This window comes from Pelophylax lessonae, assembly GCF_965119305.1.
Source record: "Pelophylax lessonae genome assembly, chromosome: 7".
In the NCBI taxonomy this organism is placed as follows: Eukaryota; Metazoa; Chordata; class Amphibia; order Anura; family Ranidae; genus Pelophylax; species Pelophylax lessonae.
In genome coordinates, this window is record NC_138774.1 from 56,789,095 (window position 1) to 56,806,416 (window position 17,322).

The 17,322-nt window shown below is 43.4% G+C and overlaps 1 protein-coding gene across 4 annotated transcripts in view; it reads left to right on the forward strand.

Annotated features, from left to right (window-relative positions):
* Positions 1–17,322, forward strand: part of SIPA1L3 (signal induced proliferation associated 1 like 3) — a 363,749-nt gene that overhangs the window by 250,960 nt on the left and 95,467 nt on the right. For all 4 annotated transcript variants that reach the window (XM_082263616.1, XM_082263619.1, XM_082263618.1 and 1 more), the window contains exons 6-7: positions 7,311–7,499; positions 13,967–14,141. In XM_082263616.1, the coding sequence (XP_082119742.1) occupies positions 7,311–7,499; positions 13,967–14,141 (364 nt within the window). The remainder of the gene's footprint in view (positions 1–7,310; positions 7,500–13,966; positions 14,142–17,322) is intronic.

Consider the following 17,322-nt stretch of genomic DNA (forward strand, 5'->3'; position numbering starts at 1 on the left):
TCCTCCCTTCCGATCAACATTCTGGAATTGCGTGCGATAAATCTCTGTCTTCATCGCTGGACGGACCGGCTGCAGGGCTGCCCGGTTCGGGTGCAGACGGACAATGCCACGGCGGTGGCCTACATCAACCACCAAGGGGGCACCAGGAGTGCCCGAGCGGCTCGAGAAGTGGCCGACATTCTGTCTTGGGCCGAGACTCATGTCCCGGCGATAACGGCGGTTCACATTCCGGGGGTGGAGAACTGGCAGGCGGACTATCTGAGTCGCCAGACCCTGGATCAGGGGGAATGGTCTCTCCACCCGGCTGTCTTCCAGATGTTGTGCGCGAAGTGGGGTCTTCCAGATGTGGACCTGTTCGCGTCTCGTCTCAACAACAAGGTGAGGAGGTTCGTGGCAAGGACACGCGACCCTCGGGCAGACGCGTCGGAAGCGTTAGTGGCCCCGTGGCATCAGTACAGGCTGATGTACGCGTTTCCACCGATTCAGTTGCTGTCCAGGTTCCTTCGCAGGTTACACTCGGAACGCAGCACAGTGATTCTTGTGGCACCGGACTGGCCTCGCCGGTCCTGGTACGCAGACCTCGTGAATCTGGCGGTCGACGCCCCGTGGCGTCTGCCTCTTCGAGACGATCTCCTGTCTCAAGGACCGATATACCATCCTGCTTTACAGTCGCTGGCTTTGACGGCCTGGCTGTTGAGACCGAGGTCCTGAAGGAGAAGGGTCTCTCCCCAGAGGTCGTTCATACCTTGATCAACGCGAGGAAGTCTTCCTCGGGGAAGGTTTATTACCGTACTTGGAAGGCCTATTTTGCCTGGTGTGAGTCCAGGGGGTTTTCACCCCGCACGTACTCGGTTTCCCGAGTGCTGTCCTTCCTTCAAACGGGTGTCGATCAGCGTTTGGCGCTGGCTACGATAAAGGGTCAGGTGTCTGCGCTGGCCGTTCTGTTTCAACGTCCCGTGGCTTCCAACTCCTTGGTTGGCACTTTTGTTCAGGGAGTGCGGCATCTGGTTCCTCCTAGGAGGGATCCTCTGCCCCCTTGGGACTTGAATCTCGTTCTATCTGTGTTACAACGTGCTCCTTTTGAGCAGATCAGGGAGATCTCGTTGTCTATGTTGTCCAAAAAGGTCGCCTTTTTGGTTGCGATCACTTCGGCTCGCAGAGTGTCGGAGCTGGCGGCTTTGTCCTGCAAGTCTCCGTATCTGGTTGTTCATTTGGATAAGGTGGTCTTGCGACCTAATCCTTCTTTTCTTCCAAAGCGAGTTTCGGAATTCCATCTTAATGAGGATATTGTCTTGCCTTCGCTGTGCGCGAAGCCTAAACATCCAAAGGAGGTGAGATTACATTCTTTGGATGTTGTTCGGGCGATAAGGGTTTACCTTAAATCGACTGAGTCTTTTCGAAAGACGGACTCCTTGTTTGTTCTTCCAGAGGGTCCTCGGAAGGGCATGGCGGCGTCGGCCTCTACCATCGCCAAATGGATCAGGCAGACCATTGAACAGGCCTATGCTTTGCAGGGGAAGGTTCCCCCTGTGCCTGTGAAGGCGCACTCTACTAGATCTCTGAGTACGTCTTGGGCCTGTCGTCATGGGGCTTCTGTAGCCCAGGTGTGTAAGGCGGCGACCTGGTCGACCGTGCACACTTTCACAAAATTCTACAAAGTAGATGTTCAGGCATCGGGGGATGCTTCCTTTGGCCGCAAGGTTCTTAGTGCGGCGATTCCCTAGGGTCCCTTGTTGGGGACCTCTGGCTGTTGGGATAAGTTTTTTATCCCCTGGTTATTTGTCTTTTCCTGGGTTGTTGCTCCTGTTGAGCACTTGTTTTTCCTGTAGCCCAGCTGGTTTCCTTCCTTTGGTAAGGTTCCTTTCTTTGATGCGGAGACTGCGTTGCCTTTCGGCGCGGATGCGTTTCCCACCCCTCATGTTTGCACTGCTTTGGGACGTCCCCATATGTGACGAATATGAAGAGGCGGCGACTGTCGGAGGACGTAAGAGAAAACGGAATTTTTGTAAAATCTTACCTGTAAAATTCCTTTCTCTGAGTCCTCCGACAGTCGCCGCCCCCGCCCCTCTTTTGGGGTTTGGTTGTATACTCTACTGCTATTCCACTGAAACTGAGATATGGTTGCAGGAAGTAGGAGGGTATTGACTGAGGGGACCACCCCTTGAGGGTGGGATATGTTAAAAGCTTTAATGTTAACATATTCTGTTGCCTAGCTACTCCTTCGGAGCAAAGTCTAATACCCCATATGTGACGAATATGAAGAGGCGGCGACTGTCGGAGGACTCAGAGAAAGGAATTTTACAGGTAAGATTTTACAAAAATTCCGTTATTTTTCGCCAACAACTGACAGTCTGGTTTAATATCAGACTTTGTCATCCCTTGCACAGCAGGAGGGAGGAGCAGCTGGTTGCTGTCACGAAGGTGACACTACTGTATACCTTAGTTCTAAAGCCGGTGTAACGTTAAAAAACCATACCTCGTGAAAGTTCCATATCTCGTCACTTCCGGTGAACATACGTCATGGAACAGCTGAGCAGGTTACCATTGCGCATGCTCAGAGGTCCGGAGGGTAGGGAATTTTCACAGGGTAGTGTGTTGTAACGTTACACCGCATCAGCTGTTGCCGCTGTAACATTAAAACATCTCAGCTGCAACATGAAATCATCTCCGCTCCTACCCCTGTCACTTCCCTGATCTCGGCTACTAAATGTAAAAGCAGCGGGTCTATGAAAATATAAATCACGGAGATCTCGGCTCTGTGATTTATATTTTCATAGACCCGCCGCCGCTTTAAAATTTAGTAGCCGAGATCAGGAAAGTGACAGGGGTAGGAGCGGAGATGATTTCATGTTGCAGCTGAGATTTTTTAATGTTACCGTGGCAACAGCTGATGCGGTGTAACAGTACAACACACTACCCTGTGATAATTCCCTACCCTCCGGACCTCTGAGCATGCGCAATGGTAACCTGCTCAGCTGTTCCATGACGTATGTACACCGGAAGTTACGAGGGTAGGGAATTTTCACGGGTAGGGTTTTTTCACGGAACACCGGCCATAGATGCTTCAAATCTCAGCAGATTCAGCTGGGACCAACTGAAATTTGATCCATGTATGGGCAGGCTGATTGTACCCAAGTTGAACCATTGATCACTTGGGTACAACCAGCATGTTGGATTTCTACCATATGATTATTGCTACTGGCTATAGACACTAGCAAAACCATTGTGTTCTCCTGGCAGGGACAGCCCCCCACTGGAAGAACACAATAGTTCCACGGGAGGGATTTCCCCCCCCCCCCCCCCCCCGCCCTCCCATCAACACTGACTGTGCTAATGGGGGAATCAAGTGACTTTCTTTCCTGAAACCTGTGGTGGCATAAAAGAGAATTGTATTATGTATGGCCTGCCTAACAAAGAAACAGGCATCAGCCTCTTAACTGTGTTGTCTGTCAGAGGTGTATAAATCTCTATAGCTGCTGGGCAGAAATATAATTCCATAAGTAGATAAGAACATTTTTTAAATGTGTAATGTAACTGTTTATGTAACTCTTGGGCTGGAGTTCAGCTTTAAAGTACCAAAAAAAGTGTGCAAACAGGCACCTAGAAGCTCCTGCATGTACTGTAGCAGCTTTAAGTGCCTCCACTCCCGAATGTTGGGCTGACCCAGCAGATATTTGGCACTTCCTGGTAGTGTCAAATGTGCCAATCACTCCTGAGGCATTCCTATTGGCCAGTTAGGCAGCCTATTAAATGACGATCTAGTAGTAATGTACACTATATTACTAAAAAAATTGGGATTTCTGCCTTTACACGCACATGAAATTTAATGGCATCCCAGTCTAAGTCCGTAGGGTTCAATAATAAGTTGGCACACCCTTTGCAGCTATAACAGCTTCAACTCTTCTGGGAAGGCTGTCCACAAGGTTTAGGAGTGTGTCTATGGGAATGTTTGACCATTCTTCCAGTAGCGCATTTGTGAGGTCAGGCACTGATGTGGACGAGAAGGCCTTGCTCGCATTCATCCCAAAGGTGCTCTATCCGGTTAAGGTCAGGACTCTGTGCAGGCCGGTCAAGTTCCTCCACCCCAAACTCTCTCATCCATGTCTTTATGGATCTTTCTTTGTGCACTGGTGTGAAGTCATGTTGGTACAGGAAGGGCCACCCCCAAACTGTTCCCACAAAGTTGGGAGCATGAAATTGTCCAAATTGTCTTGGTATGCTGATGCCTTAAGAGTTCCCTTCGCTGGAACTAAGGGTCAAGCCCAACCCCTGAAAAACAACCCCACACCATAATCCTCCCTCCACCAAATTATTTGGACCAGTGCACAAAGCAAAGTCCATAAAGACATGGATGAGCGAGTTTGGGGTGGAGGAACCTGACCTGCACAGTCCTGACCTCAACCCGATAGAACTCCTTTGGGATTATTATTATTATTATTATACAGGATTTATATAGCGCCAACAGTTTGCGCAGCGCTTTACAATGTGAAGGAAGACAATACAGTTACAATACAGTTCAAAACATGAGCGGAGACTGCAAGCCAGACCTTCTCCAACATCAGTGCCTGACCTCACAAATGCGCTTCTGGAAGAATGGTCAAACATTTCTATAAACCTTGTGGACAGCCTTCCCAGAAGAGTTGAAGCTGTTATAGCTGCAAAGGGTGGACCAACTCAATATTGAACCCTACGGACTAAGACTGGGATGCCATTAATGTTCATGTGCGTGTAAAGGCAAGCGTCCCAATACTTTTGATAATATAGTGGGAGTGGGTAAGCTCTGAGACCAGGAAGTGTCGTGGCTTTGTCTGTTTAGAGTTTACATTCAGAATACTTTAATAATCCCAAAGGAAATTATTAAATGGCCTGGCGTTTGGCTAAAAGCTGGACATGCCTGCAGCAGCTTTCGGTGTCCGCAACACAAAAATTATGGCTGTATTCAGATGTATAGAGGACTTTTTGCCTGGCACAGCAGAGTGTCACAATTGAAAAGTAGGACTCCATTTACATTAAAAGTTGTCTGGTCCCTAAAGGAGAAGTTTGGGGTTTGTAAAAAAAATAAATAAAAATAAACCTTTATACTCACTTCTTTGCTGCAGCTGTCCCACGTTGACTCTAAGCTAGAAAACTGAGCGATCACATGACTCCTGATCGCTCTGTTCTCTGTCTGCTCAGAGCGGAGACCTCCTGCAGTGCTCACTGGAATGCCAGCCAGGAGTGGGTGCAGCTGGCTCTTAGCTGTGCGCTAAGGGGCAGAGCTAGCTGTCAGGCAGGCACCGGGGTGGGTCAAACAAACAAATAAAACCTGTGCTCAATAAATAATAGCAATAAAATTAACAAAAGTAAATAGCAGCTAGCACAGGTCAATAAATAAACCTATACAAAATATACAAATAAAGTGCAGCGCTAACAAATTGATAAATATGATCATAAATAAAGTGAAAAATGTATAAATGTCCAAAAAAATTATTCATAAAGCATGATCATAAAGTGCATAATTTATATATAAATTCCATGAAGTGTCCATAAAATCTGTGCAAAAATAGATAAAATGTGATGATAAAACAGACTTCGTGCAGAGAAGCACCACAAATCCCAGCATTACCTGATCAAGCATTGTAGGCTTTTCCATAATTTGGAGGCCTCCTGGTTCTGGTAAGCGGCCATTCTCCTTTTGATTAGTGTTGGTGATCGCACTAGTTAAGGATCGGGGAAAATCATTATTTTCATGCATGCTGGGATTTGTGGTGCTTCTCTGCACTAAGTCTGTTTCATCATCACGTTTTATATATTTTTGTGGACACTTCGCTGAATTTATTTATAAATTATGCACTTTATGATCATGGTTTATCAACTATTTTTTGGACATTTATACATTTTTCACATGAACTTTGCACTTTGACGGGTGGATCCCAACAGTATTGTCAGGATCCTTTCAGAGCCCGCTGATTCTGGATCACAGGAGAGCAAAAGTTAGTGCACTCCCATGACCTACAAGAGATGTATGACCAAAAAAAAAAAAAAGTTTTGGCCATACTTTAACCTCTTGGCGCAGAGATTACGCAAATATGCGGCCTATCAATGGTAGGGCCTTGACACGGAGAGGCCGCATATTTACGTACTAAAATGTAAACTAACGTGGGTCGTGAGAGTGCACCCTGCCCGCTCCCACACAGTTACTGGCGCCTAACCAAAAGCTCCAGACCACTGTTTACAATTGGGAGCTTTCAGATCATGTGCGGTCACATAATTATTAGGGATGCACCGAAATGAAAATTCTGGGCTGAAACAGAAACCGAAAATTCAGGATGCCCTTGGCCGAAAACCAAAACCAAAAATGACCTTTTTCCCCCCAAATGTTTTTAAAATAGCTACAGCCTGTATATAGAGGCTCCTGGCACTATATACCTGTCCCATAGCTGTATTATACAGGTATAGTGCCAGGGGGTAGCGAAGTATAGGGAAACAATGATACACATTATAACACATAATATGTTGTCACTCACTGCTCCCCACAGATAGCGGGTTGACTCTGGTTCTGCTCCTGTCCTTCCTATCCGCAGCAGCCATACAGTAGAAGATGGAGGGAGGAGGTGGGTGGAGCCAGAGAGTTAGTAAAAGACGCGTAGGAGGTTGAGGAAGATCCTCCTCCACTCTGCATGCTGGGTCCTCTTCTCAGCCTTGCTTTCCTCTCGGGACCGTGACGTCACTGGTGACTAGATGCCAGGTGGCTGGCAATTCTAGCAGCCAGTCTAGCACTGGGCGGGTGAGGAGGTACAAACAGCTGGTCTCTGGAGCCGGCCGCGGCCGGTCACGCACCATATAAATTAAAGTGAAAGCTTCTGCTGTGGCGGCGGCCATTAATTTTCAGCATATATGACCCGTTTTCGGCCGAAATGGGATAGGCCCATTTTCAGCCGAAACTTTCGGTTGCCGAAATTTCGGTGCACCACTAATAATTATTAACCCCGCCCCTCCTCCTGGCATCTGAAATGCTGCAAAGGGCTGGGAGGCGCCGGCGTTAGGGGGTTAATACTGTCATCATATAATGTTACGTGCCAGGTTACCTATCTTTATATCTGCTTTATCAGTTAGAGGTGAATAGCATATCATCCATCTCAGTCCCTTGCAATGTGTCTTTTCTGCCAAGGTCCTCTGATCTAACTGTTCTTACCTAATACACAGTGGACACAGTCCTTGTAAATGTTTATATTTTGCATGAATCGTATATCATGTATGGCAATTTTTCAAGCATTGTTTTAGAGCCTGAAAGTCTAATGCCATGTCTTCCCATTTCTCTTACTTTACAGTTGGTAACCCTGAGAGGAATGATCCATGAAGATGCTGTGCCAACCACAGCTAAACACGGTACTGTCCGTGGGCTGCCTCTGAAGGATGTACTGGAATCTGTCATTCCAGAGCTTAATATACACGGTCTTCGCTTGGCCATGAATTCTTCCAAAGTGACCGAGCAGCTTCTGAAACTGGATGAACAGGGGGTGAGGATGTCAGAAAATGTTTTGTCCTTCTTGTGGGTTGTGGTTAGAATGCTGAACTGTTTAATGAGTGAGGAACACGATGAAAACAGTAAAAAGGGAATGGCTTGGTGTACTTGTAAAATTTTATAGTGTTTTTTTGCCTGGAATACAGGTTTAGAGATTTTTTTTTTTTTTACTCTAGTAGTCGTCTGTATTTTAGGTAATGCAGTTAACCTATTTAAACAGCTGCTGAGTAAAGCATACTATAGATTTCCTCTGAGGAGGATAGTAAAGCACAGTCACTGTGTTGCACAACTAAGCACTGTCTGTTTTGTAATAAGCCAATATGACTTCTCAAATAAGTATATGCAATTACAGACTATAAAGTAACAAGGTGTCGTTCTCATCCATTTTTGAACATAGTCTTAAATTGGTTGTAAACTCTCACATACAGTGCCTTGCGAAAGTATTCGGCCCCCTTGAACTTTGCGACCTTTTGCCACATTTCAGGCTTCGAACATAAAGATATAAAACTTTAATTTTTTGTGAAGAATCAACAACAAGTGGGACGCAATCATGAAGTGGAACTAAATTTATTGGATATTTCAAACTTTTCTAACAAATAAAAAACTGAAAAATTGGGCGTGCAAAATTATTCAGCCCCCTTAAGTTAATACTTTGTAGTGCCACCTTCTGCTGCGATTACAGCTGTAAGTCGCTTGGGGTATGTTTCTTTCAGTTTTGCACATGGAGAGACTGAAATTTTTTGCCCATTCCTCCTTGAAAAACAGCTCAAGCTCAGTGAGGTTGGATGAAGAGCGTTTGTGAACAGCAGTTTTCAGTTCTTTCCACAGATTCTCTATTGGATTCAGGTCTGGACTTTGACTTGGACATTCTATTGTAGATTTTGCTTTATGTTTTGGATCATTGTCTTGTTGGAAGACAAATCTCCGTCCCAGTCTCTGGTCTTTTGCAGACTCCATCAGGTTTTCTTCCAGAATGGTCCTGTATTTGGCTCCATCCATCTTCCCATCAATTTTAACCATCTTCCCTGTCCCTGCTGAAGAAAAGCAGGCCCAAACCATGATGCTGCCACCACCTTGTTTGACAGTGGGGATGGTGTGTTCAGGGTGATGCTTTTACGCCAAACATAACCTTTTGCATTGTTGCCAAAAAGTTTGATTTTGGTTTCATCTGACCAGAGCACCTTCTTCCACATGTTTGGTGTGTCTCCCAGGTGGCTTGTGGCAAACTTTAAACGATACTTTTTATGGATATGTTTAAGAAATGGCTTTCTTCTTGCCACTCTTCCATAAAGGCCAGATTTGTGCAGTATATGACTGATTGTTGTCCTATGGACAGAGTCTCCCACCTCAGCTGTAGATCTCTGCAGTTCATCCAGAGTGATCATGGGCCTCTTAGCTGCATCTCTGATCAGTCTTCTCCTTGTATGAGCTGAAAGTTTAGAGGGACGGCCAGGTCTTCGTAGATTTGCAGTGGTCAGATACTCCTTCCATTTCAATATTATCGCTTGCACAGTGCTCCTTGGGATGTTTAAAGCTTGGGAAATCTTTTTGTATCCAAATCCAGCTTTAAACTTCTCCACAGCAGTATCTCGGACCTGCCTGGGGTGTTCCTTGTTCTTCGTAATGCTCTCTGCGCTTTAAACGGACCTCTGAGACTATCGCAGTGCAGGTGCATTTATACGGAGACTTGATTACACACAGGTGGATTCTATTTATCATCATTAGTCATTTAGGTCAACATTGGATCATTCAGAGATCCTCACTGAATTTCTGGAGAGAGTTTGCTGCACTGAAAGTAAAGGGGCTGAATAATTTTGCACGCCCAATTTTTCAGTTTTATTTGTTAACAAAGTTTGAAATATCCAATAAATTTCGTTCCACTTCATGAATGTGTCCCACTTGTTGATTCTTCACGAAAAATTACAGTTTTATATCTTTGTTTGAAGCCTGAAATGTGGCAAAAGGTCGCAAAAATCAAGGGGGCCGAATACTTTCGCAAGGCACTGTAGCACCATCATTAGTTCTCATAGTTTACTAATTTAACCAGCATGAGGACTTGTTTTAGCATATGTAAACGGCGTTCAAACCAGGCGTGAGGAATCACCGCGAACGTTAAGAGTGAGAAAAATAATTCTAGCACTAGACCACCTCTGTTACTTGAAACATGTAACCTGTAAAATGTTTTAAAGCGTCGCCTATGAACTATGAAGTACTGAAGTTTGGCACCATTCCACAAGTGTGCGCAATTTTAAACAGTGACATGTTAAGTATCTATTTACACAGCGTAACATCATCTTTCACATTATATTACAAAATCGGGTTAACTTTAGTGTTTTTTGTTTTTTTTTTTGTTATTCATGAAAGTTTTTAAAAAATAAAATACTTTTGAAAATTGCTGGGCCAAATACTGTGGGACATAAAAAGTTGCAATGACCATCATTTTATTCTCTAGGGTGTCTCCTAAAAAAAAAATATATATATATATATATATATATATATATATATATATATATATATATATATATATATATATATATATTAATGTTTGAGGGTTCTGAGCAATTTTCTAGCAAAAAAAAGATGATTTTTACATGTAGGAGAGAAGTGTCAGAATTGGCCTGGGTGCCAAGTGGTTAATTACCATCAGTAAGTAATGTACAATTAATTATTATATATTGTTTTTAAGGTAATTTACTATATTTAAAAAAAAAAAAACTTATTCAAGCAGGTGGCTTAATGGACAAATTACTGAAGTTTGAAGTTATAACTTCAAACCAGTTATTTCACAGTAAATAGATAAATAAAAAATTATTATGTTATAACATATGGCATAATAATATATTATTTTGCTTGATTAAAAAAGTACCTTTAAAGCAGCAGCAGATTCTCCCTCTTAATTGTGTGAGAAAAACATGGGATTATGTGTAAACCATATACCCATAAACCCATGTTTTTTCCTTGTAGTTAAAAGGGCTGGAAGGGAGCATTTATCTTTTCGACACATGCCCCCTTCTATGACACTGCAGTGAGAGGACAGCCACCGTTGCAGCATTTTTATTGGACAGCTTGAACCAATGGTGCTTTACCGTTAGTCCAAGGCTCCAACCAAGCTGTCCATTGAGCTTGTTACCTCTGACAAGAAATCAGAGGCACCGTGAGCTCATCCTCTGTCTGCTGCAAACAGATTCTGACAGGCTGCGCAAGGAGCCCCGTATCTCCGGAACCATAGGTGCAAGGAGTAGGAACCCTAAATTTTGACCAGTGGTGGGGTAAGACTTCATGTACCTACCCCCCAAAGTCTCTGACCCCAGGTCGCAGAGTTACGATCCTCAGAACTCTATCTTTTTTTTTATGTTAATGGAAAGTGAGGCTCTGCCTCCCCTGACTGCACGTCACTGCTTTGTCATTACCGGCCATCTTACCCTAACCTTCTATCAGCTTCCAGGTTTTGTTGGTACTGAGGGGGCCTTGCCTTTTACCTTGAACCAGTCCCTCTGTGCTGGATTCCCTCTGTTCACTTTTTGCTTCCAGTGCACCTACTGGTTGTGCCGACATGTGTAGCCTAGGGTCATGTTGTCCCTCCCATCTTTGGAGTCTTTCTTGGCAAGGTTAAGTGTAGCTGGGTTCTCTGCCCCTCTTAGCTGAGATTTTTTTCATGCAGGACCTTATGACCAAAATTACCAAGTTATATGCAGAATAATGGAAGAGGCCATAAGTATTCTCCTGCTCCCTCTCCAGCAAATTCTGTATCTGATTTGTAGCCGATTTTTACACAGCCTGATTCTGAGTCATTGAAATTCTTTTTAAATGAGCTTACTTTGTCTACTGCTAATACCTCCAAGTTCAGCATTTTGGCCCTTGTTGATGTGGTGGAAACTAGAGGATTAGCCTGTTGGTTTTTTGTTATTGTTTCCAGCATTGGGCCACTAAGACAGTAGAGTCTCTTTGCACCCTTTTTTGGTGGTTTACGTATGAAGACTGGAAGTGGCCCAATAGGTTGCCTGTTCACTCTATGCACTTGCTTGCCTTTTATCTGATTGTTGAGAAATGGTCCATTCCATCTATTTTGACAAGGCGACTACTGTACTATTCCACTTTTTTCACTATTCCAGTGGAGGTTGCACATGCTTTTCATACCTGTTTAAGGACCTAACCAATAAGTGGATGAAGCCCACTCCAGAATTAGTTTTTTATTTTGTTTTTTTTGTGTGAGTTCTCAATCTGGCTGCAATTTTCTTTTGTAGTTTGACTGCATCTTACTTGGGCAGAATCTTACTACTGCTGCAGTTGACCCTCTGCACATGAAAAGCAGATGGCTGTGGCATTGAATTTTAGCTGTGATTACTTACTGGAAGCCTCTTGCCCTTTATATCTTGAGTCAGGAGTAACCTAGCTCCCATCCCTGCTATGGAGGGTTTCCAAAGGGTTACTCCAACATGTTGATTGTTTCTGAACCCAAAGCTGGCATTCTCTCCATCCTGCTTCTCAAAGTCTTGAATGTCTTCATTCAGCCCCACAAACGCTGCATTGAATCCACCAGATCTGTCTATGCCTCTCCATCAGGGAGACTTTATTGCTTCTGTAGACTTCGAAAATGCTTACTCATCTGTCCAGTGAACCATCATTCACATTTCACTAGACCCAACCGGGGGTACTCTATTAGCCAATTTGCTACCACCTGGCTCAAACATATCTCGGATGTCATGTCCTGGGCATCAAGCTAGAATTTCAAGATCTACCTCTGCCCTGCTTCATATTTTCAAACCCGCCAACATCCCCACAAAGTCTAGACCCCCATGCTACTTTGACATCCCCTGTCCCTTTAACCAGGACATTGCGCTTCCAACTTTCTGCCATGCACTGATTCATCCCAAGGTTATATACCTCCATGGTTTGGATGTTATCTGAACTGTTCAAGTATATCTTCAAGTGGAAGCTTCTTTCTGATGGACTTGACCCTCCTTTTAGTCATTCCTAAAGATCCCTGTAAGATACAGACTACCTCACATTCCATTTTTGCTCGGTGGCTGATTGTTCGCCATTCAATCTATAGGCTTAGGACAATGGTTCTATTTTTCCTGGTAAGGCGTACCCCACTGGATCAGTAAGTGATCATCCGGAATCTGTTTCACACATGTTCATTCCTCTTCTGATGCCAGCTTCGGACATAAGGTCCTTCAGGCAGCTCTTGAGCTGCAAGCTACCCCAAATGTTGGACTATTGTTGAAGGGTTTGCTACCATTGTGTAACCCACTGCTTATGTGATTGCTTTTGGGATGTCCCACTTATCTCAGAATTATATTTATCCTGTGCCCCTTAATGAAAGATAAGAAAACAGGATTTTTATATTTATCGTAAAATCCTTTTCTTGGAGTTTATTAAGGGACACAGGTCTCATCTAAATGTATTTATATTGCACTCTCATCACTGCTTTTACCCAGACCTGGAATATAGTGGGATTGGTTAGATCTGGCTTACTAACTTTGTTTGCTAGCGTCCATTCTCCTGTAGGCAGCAGTATAACCCACTTGTTTTGTAATTATACTATTCCAGTGCTTTTTAATGAACTTCAAGAAAAAGATTTCAGTTTTTAAAATAATAAACACATGCCTACATATTTTATGTGATTTTATTGATGCCTTCGGGAGTTAGGGAACAATTAGCATTACACAAATTACAAGGTCCTTGTTTCCAATGACCTCTTTGTGTAAAAGAAAGCTATGGCAGGTAATAAAATGTGTTTTAATACATGTCATAGCTGGCTTTCTGTATACCTTGGGATAAACAAAGGTTCTTATGTCAATCAGAGAGAAACCTTTGACATGAACTTGTAACCTGGTATACATTATTCTTAAAAGGTTTGGCCTGAGGCAGAACTCAAGTATATGTATTGCCCACCTTTTTTTTTTTAGTTTTGGATAGAGTGAAGAAAGGATTAAAACCCCATTCGGGTTTTTTATTCACCCTGTTATTTCCAGGGGACAATTATCAGTGAGACAGAAAGTGATGGCAAATCCAAAATATTTCAAATGTGACCAGAAGAGGTGAGGGAAAGTCTTCAAATGAAGACACGTATTCTGGTGACAACGGTCTAAGCTTCCATCCACACTTGTGTAGCATGTTAACACGTGCAAAACTACATTATTTACAAATTGTGCAAAATACTCACATTGTGCTTGCAGTGCCATTCGTTGTCAGTGGTACACCAAAAAGGTGGCTAACTACACCATTTTGGTTGAGAAAAAACACGCAAAGCTCAAAAAGATACTTAAGCTTCTTTGCCGTATCCAGTCTGACTGTTCACATTTCACTTGGTGGTACCTAGCAGAATGTGATTGTATTGTAGATAGGCTGATAACATCTGTACGATCTATGGGTGGTCTATAGTTTGGGAAGTATCAGCAGTACATAGTATGTTTCCTGGCTGTGTGTGTGTGTACTAATGGATAATTCTTACTGCAGCTCTGCAGGAAACACAAGGTGGGCATCCTGTACTGCAAAGCCGGCCAGAGCTCAGAGGAGGAGATGTATAACAATGAAAGCGCTGGACCAGCCTTTGAGGAATTCCTGACCTTGTTGGGGGAAAAGGTCTGTCTGAGAGGCTTCCAGAAGTATGCTGCGCAGCTGGACACCAAAAGTGAGTAGTTGGAGACTCTATGCAGTACGGATATCAAATTTTAAGTTTTAAAGGGCCAGGACCATCTTTCCTTTGTCTCATGTATTTGTACTTGTCTTGCTTTAATTTTTTAATTTGTACCTTCTTTTATTTTAGGCCCCTTTCACATGGGCTGTCCAATCCGGTCCACCGGTCAGTTTTTCAGGACCATGTATCCCTGAAGATTGGTTGTTGTGAAAGGACTTGTCCTTTTACATCCGCCTACCTCCAATCTGCTAAAAAATAAAAACTGTAGGGGATCCCTCCGTCTAATCAGATCTGATCGGAAGGCAGTCGGGTGTAAATGAACAGCCGGTCTGTTTACCCCTGGCAGCCCATAGAGCAGAGTGGGCAGTGTATGTATTCGCTCTGCATAAACTGAGCAAACACAGACATGTCATTCGCCCGCTTTGCTCTGCTCAGCAGGGAATCAGCGGACAGATCACCTGCTGAGCAAATCATATTCTGCCTCGTAGGAAAGAGGCCTTATGCACAACGCTGCATAAATTCCAGCTTAAACCTAATTGGTCCTAAAAATGTTCCCTGCCTTCTCCTAGTACAAAAAAAGTATATGCTTCCCTTTTTTTTTTTTTTTTTACCCAACTGCAGTCCAGTCCCATAATCCCCTGTATCAGCCAGTGGTGGCTGCCGGGGAATGGGGAGTGCACCGACTGCTTCTGGAATATCCAGCCGTTTTCGTGTGCTCTTTCCTCTCCCCTGCAGCTGCCATTGGCTGGCAAAGGAGATCATGCAACCAGGCTGGAGTGGCATGAAAAAAATATATACATCTTTTTTACACAGGTTATTCAGCATTGGTGTTAGGGTGGGGGACATTGTTAGGTTTAGGCTGGAATTCTGTTTCATTTAAAAAAAGGATCAAGTATATACATATATAGTAAATCAGAAACACCTTTAGACCCACTTAGGGCTCATTTACAACACCACAGTCAAAGTGTTCAGTTTGCGGTTACACTTACAAGTTTACATATGTTTTTTTTGGGCATTTTTTATTTTTACGTGCGAAAAAAATAATATGCTGTGCTTTTTTTTTCATGCATAAGATTAGTACTATTTCAATTATCATTTTTTCGATCATTTTACAATAGGAAAGAAAATAAGATAACTGACACAAAGAATACTTGTTCAAAACCCTAAATACCCAGCATACTTTCAGATCAATTCCATAATTGCTAACATCAACTAATAAAAGCACACTACATAATTAAAAGACACAAAGGAGCTGCCTGTAAATGTGTACAGGATGAGTAAAACAATTAAAACAGATCTCAACCCTAACTGGAATACATTTAGCAAGCAAACAAAATTATCAAAACTGGAGCAGCCAAAATCTGAAGCAGCTGTGTTTTGCAACCTTCAGCTTCTTTCTTTTATTTTCAAAGCTTAACAGAACGAGATAAACGCAGAAGCTGATTGGTTGACCTCTACAGCAGCTTCAAATTCTGCCTGCTCCAGTGTTGATAAATTCCCTTCTCTGTGTGTCATAAACAATTGCCATGGTTTTTGTTCATCGTTACTATTTTACCTTTTGTTATACTTATTTACTCCCAGTGCTGCTGTTTTCTTTCGGCTTTTTTCAGCCACTTGCTGTCTACTCTCACTTCCTCCGGTGCCGGCTGCCCATCAGTGTTCTGTACTGGCACCCTGGTGGGCACAACAATGGGCCATGTCTGTAGAATGTGTGTCGGCGCCAAGGATGCATGTGGCAGGGTGCTGGCTCAGGAGCATGGTTGGGAAGACAGCCTTGTATTTTTATCAATGGATACAAGGTTTCCTCTGATTGACCAAGATGGAGAAGTGGACAGATGGCGTCACGATCTCCACCTCAGCCAGTCAGAGAAAGCCTTGCAATCATTGATTAAAAATACAAGGCTTCCTCTGAATGGCTGAAAAGCACCCATCCTACTCAGCTTTTGTTTCGGCAGCAGATAGGAAGTTCTCATACTGCTACCGAAACACTGCTGCTTACTGTATGTAGCTAATGGTACTACAGTATGATACTACTTTAAAGTGGAACTTCACTCAAAATGTGAAGTCCTGCTGGTTCACTCCCCCCCCCCCCCCCCAGCCTGTTACAGGTTTTTTTTTTTTTTGTGGGTGGGGGAGCAAGGACTGATTTTTATTGATACCCACTTCTGCAATTCTCGCCTAGACGAGGAGGACAACCCTTGCCCCACCTCCTCCCCTCCTTTAAGCTCCTGGGACATGTCACATTTCTCAGAAGGAAGCAGGACCATTAGCAGAGTGCTATACAAGTTCATGCATGTGCAGTGGGGGGGCCAGCTGTGGCTTTTCAGAAGGTCAGCTTCCATATCCAAGATGGCTGCGCTGGAGATCTGCAGTGGTAAGAATAACTGGCTGCAGTAGGACAGCGCTGGACTGTTAATACCTGATTTTTAGCTATAGAATTTGTAGCTGCTGACCTAAAGTATAACTATAAAAACTTTTTTTTTTTTAAGTTTTGGATGGAGTGGAGAGGGATTGGAACCCCTGTCAGTCTTAATTGCGGTCTGTGACCCCATTAGGGAGATTCACTCTCTATTTGTCCTTTTTAGCATTAATATTGAAAGTTAAAGTAAAAGAAAATTCCCCAGAAATGTAATAGAGGGGAAATCTTCCAATGGGGACACTAGTTCTGAGGGCCTCCTAGGGATTCCCTTAATTTGCAGGCATTTCCTCTCACTTCCTGTTTTGACTATGGGACAGGAAGTGAAGAGAAATCTCCCCAGTTGGGCACAGATGGTAAAAAATTAACAGGTTATAATACTCCCTTACTCTATCTAAAATGAAAAAAAAAAAAAGTTTTGCTTATAGGTCTATCTGTTTTGGCTATGGGACAGGAAGTGGAGGGAAATCTCCAAAATAGGTGGTGAAAAAAAATATGGCAGAGATCATAACCCTCCCTTGCTCTATCCAAAATAAAAAAGTGCCTATAGTTCTACAAAAAAAAAAAAAAAATAATTATAATTTTCTCTTTAATTTTTTTCTGGAAATGATTGGATATTTGAAGCAAAGTTGGTTCCTTTTTCTAGTAGTGAAAATCACCCCAAAATGTGCTTTGATTACTTTTCAGAAAGTGCCTCAGGAAAGGACACACTGGGAAATTTACTAAGGCCCCTTTCACACGGGCGCACCGCCCGACGGA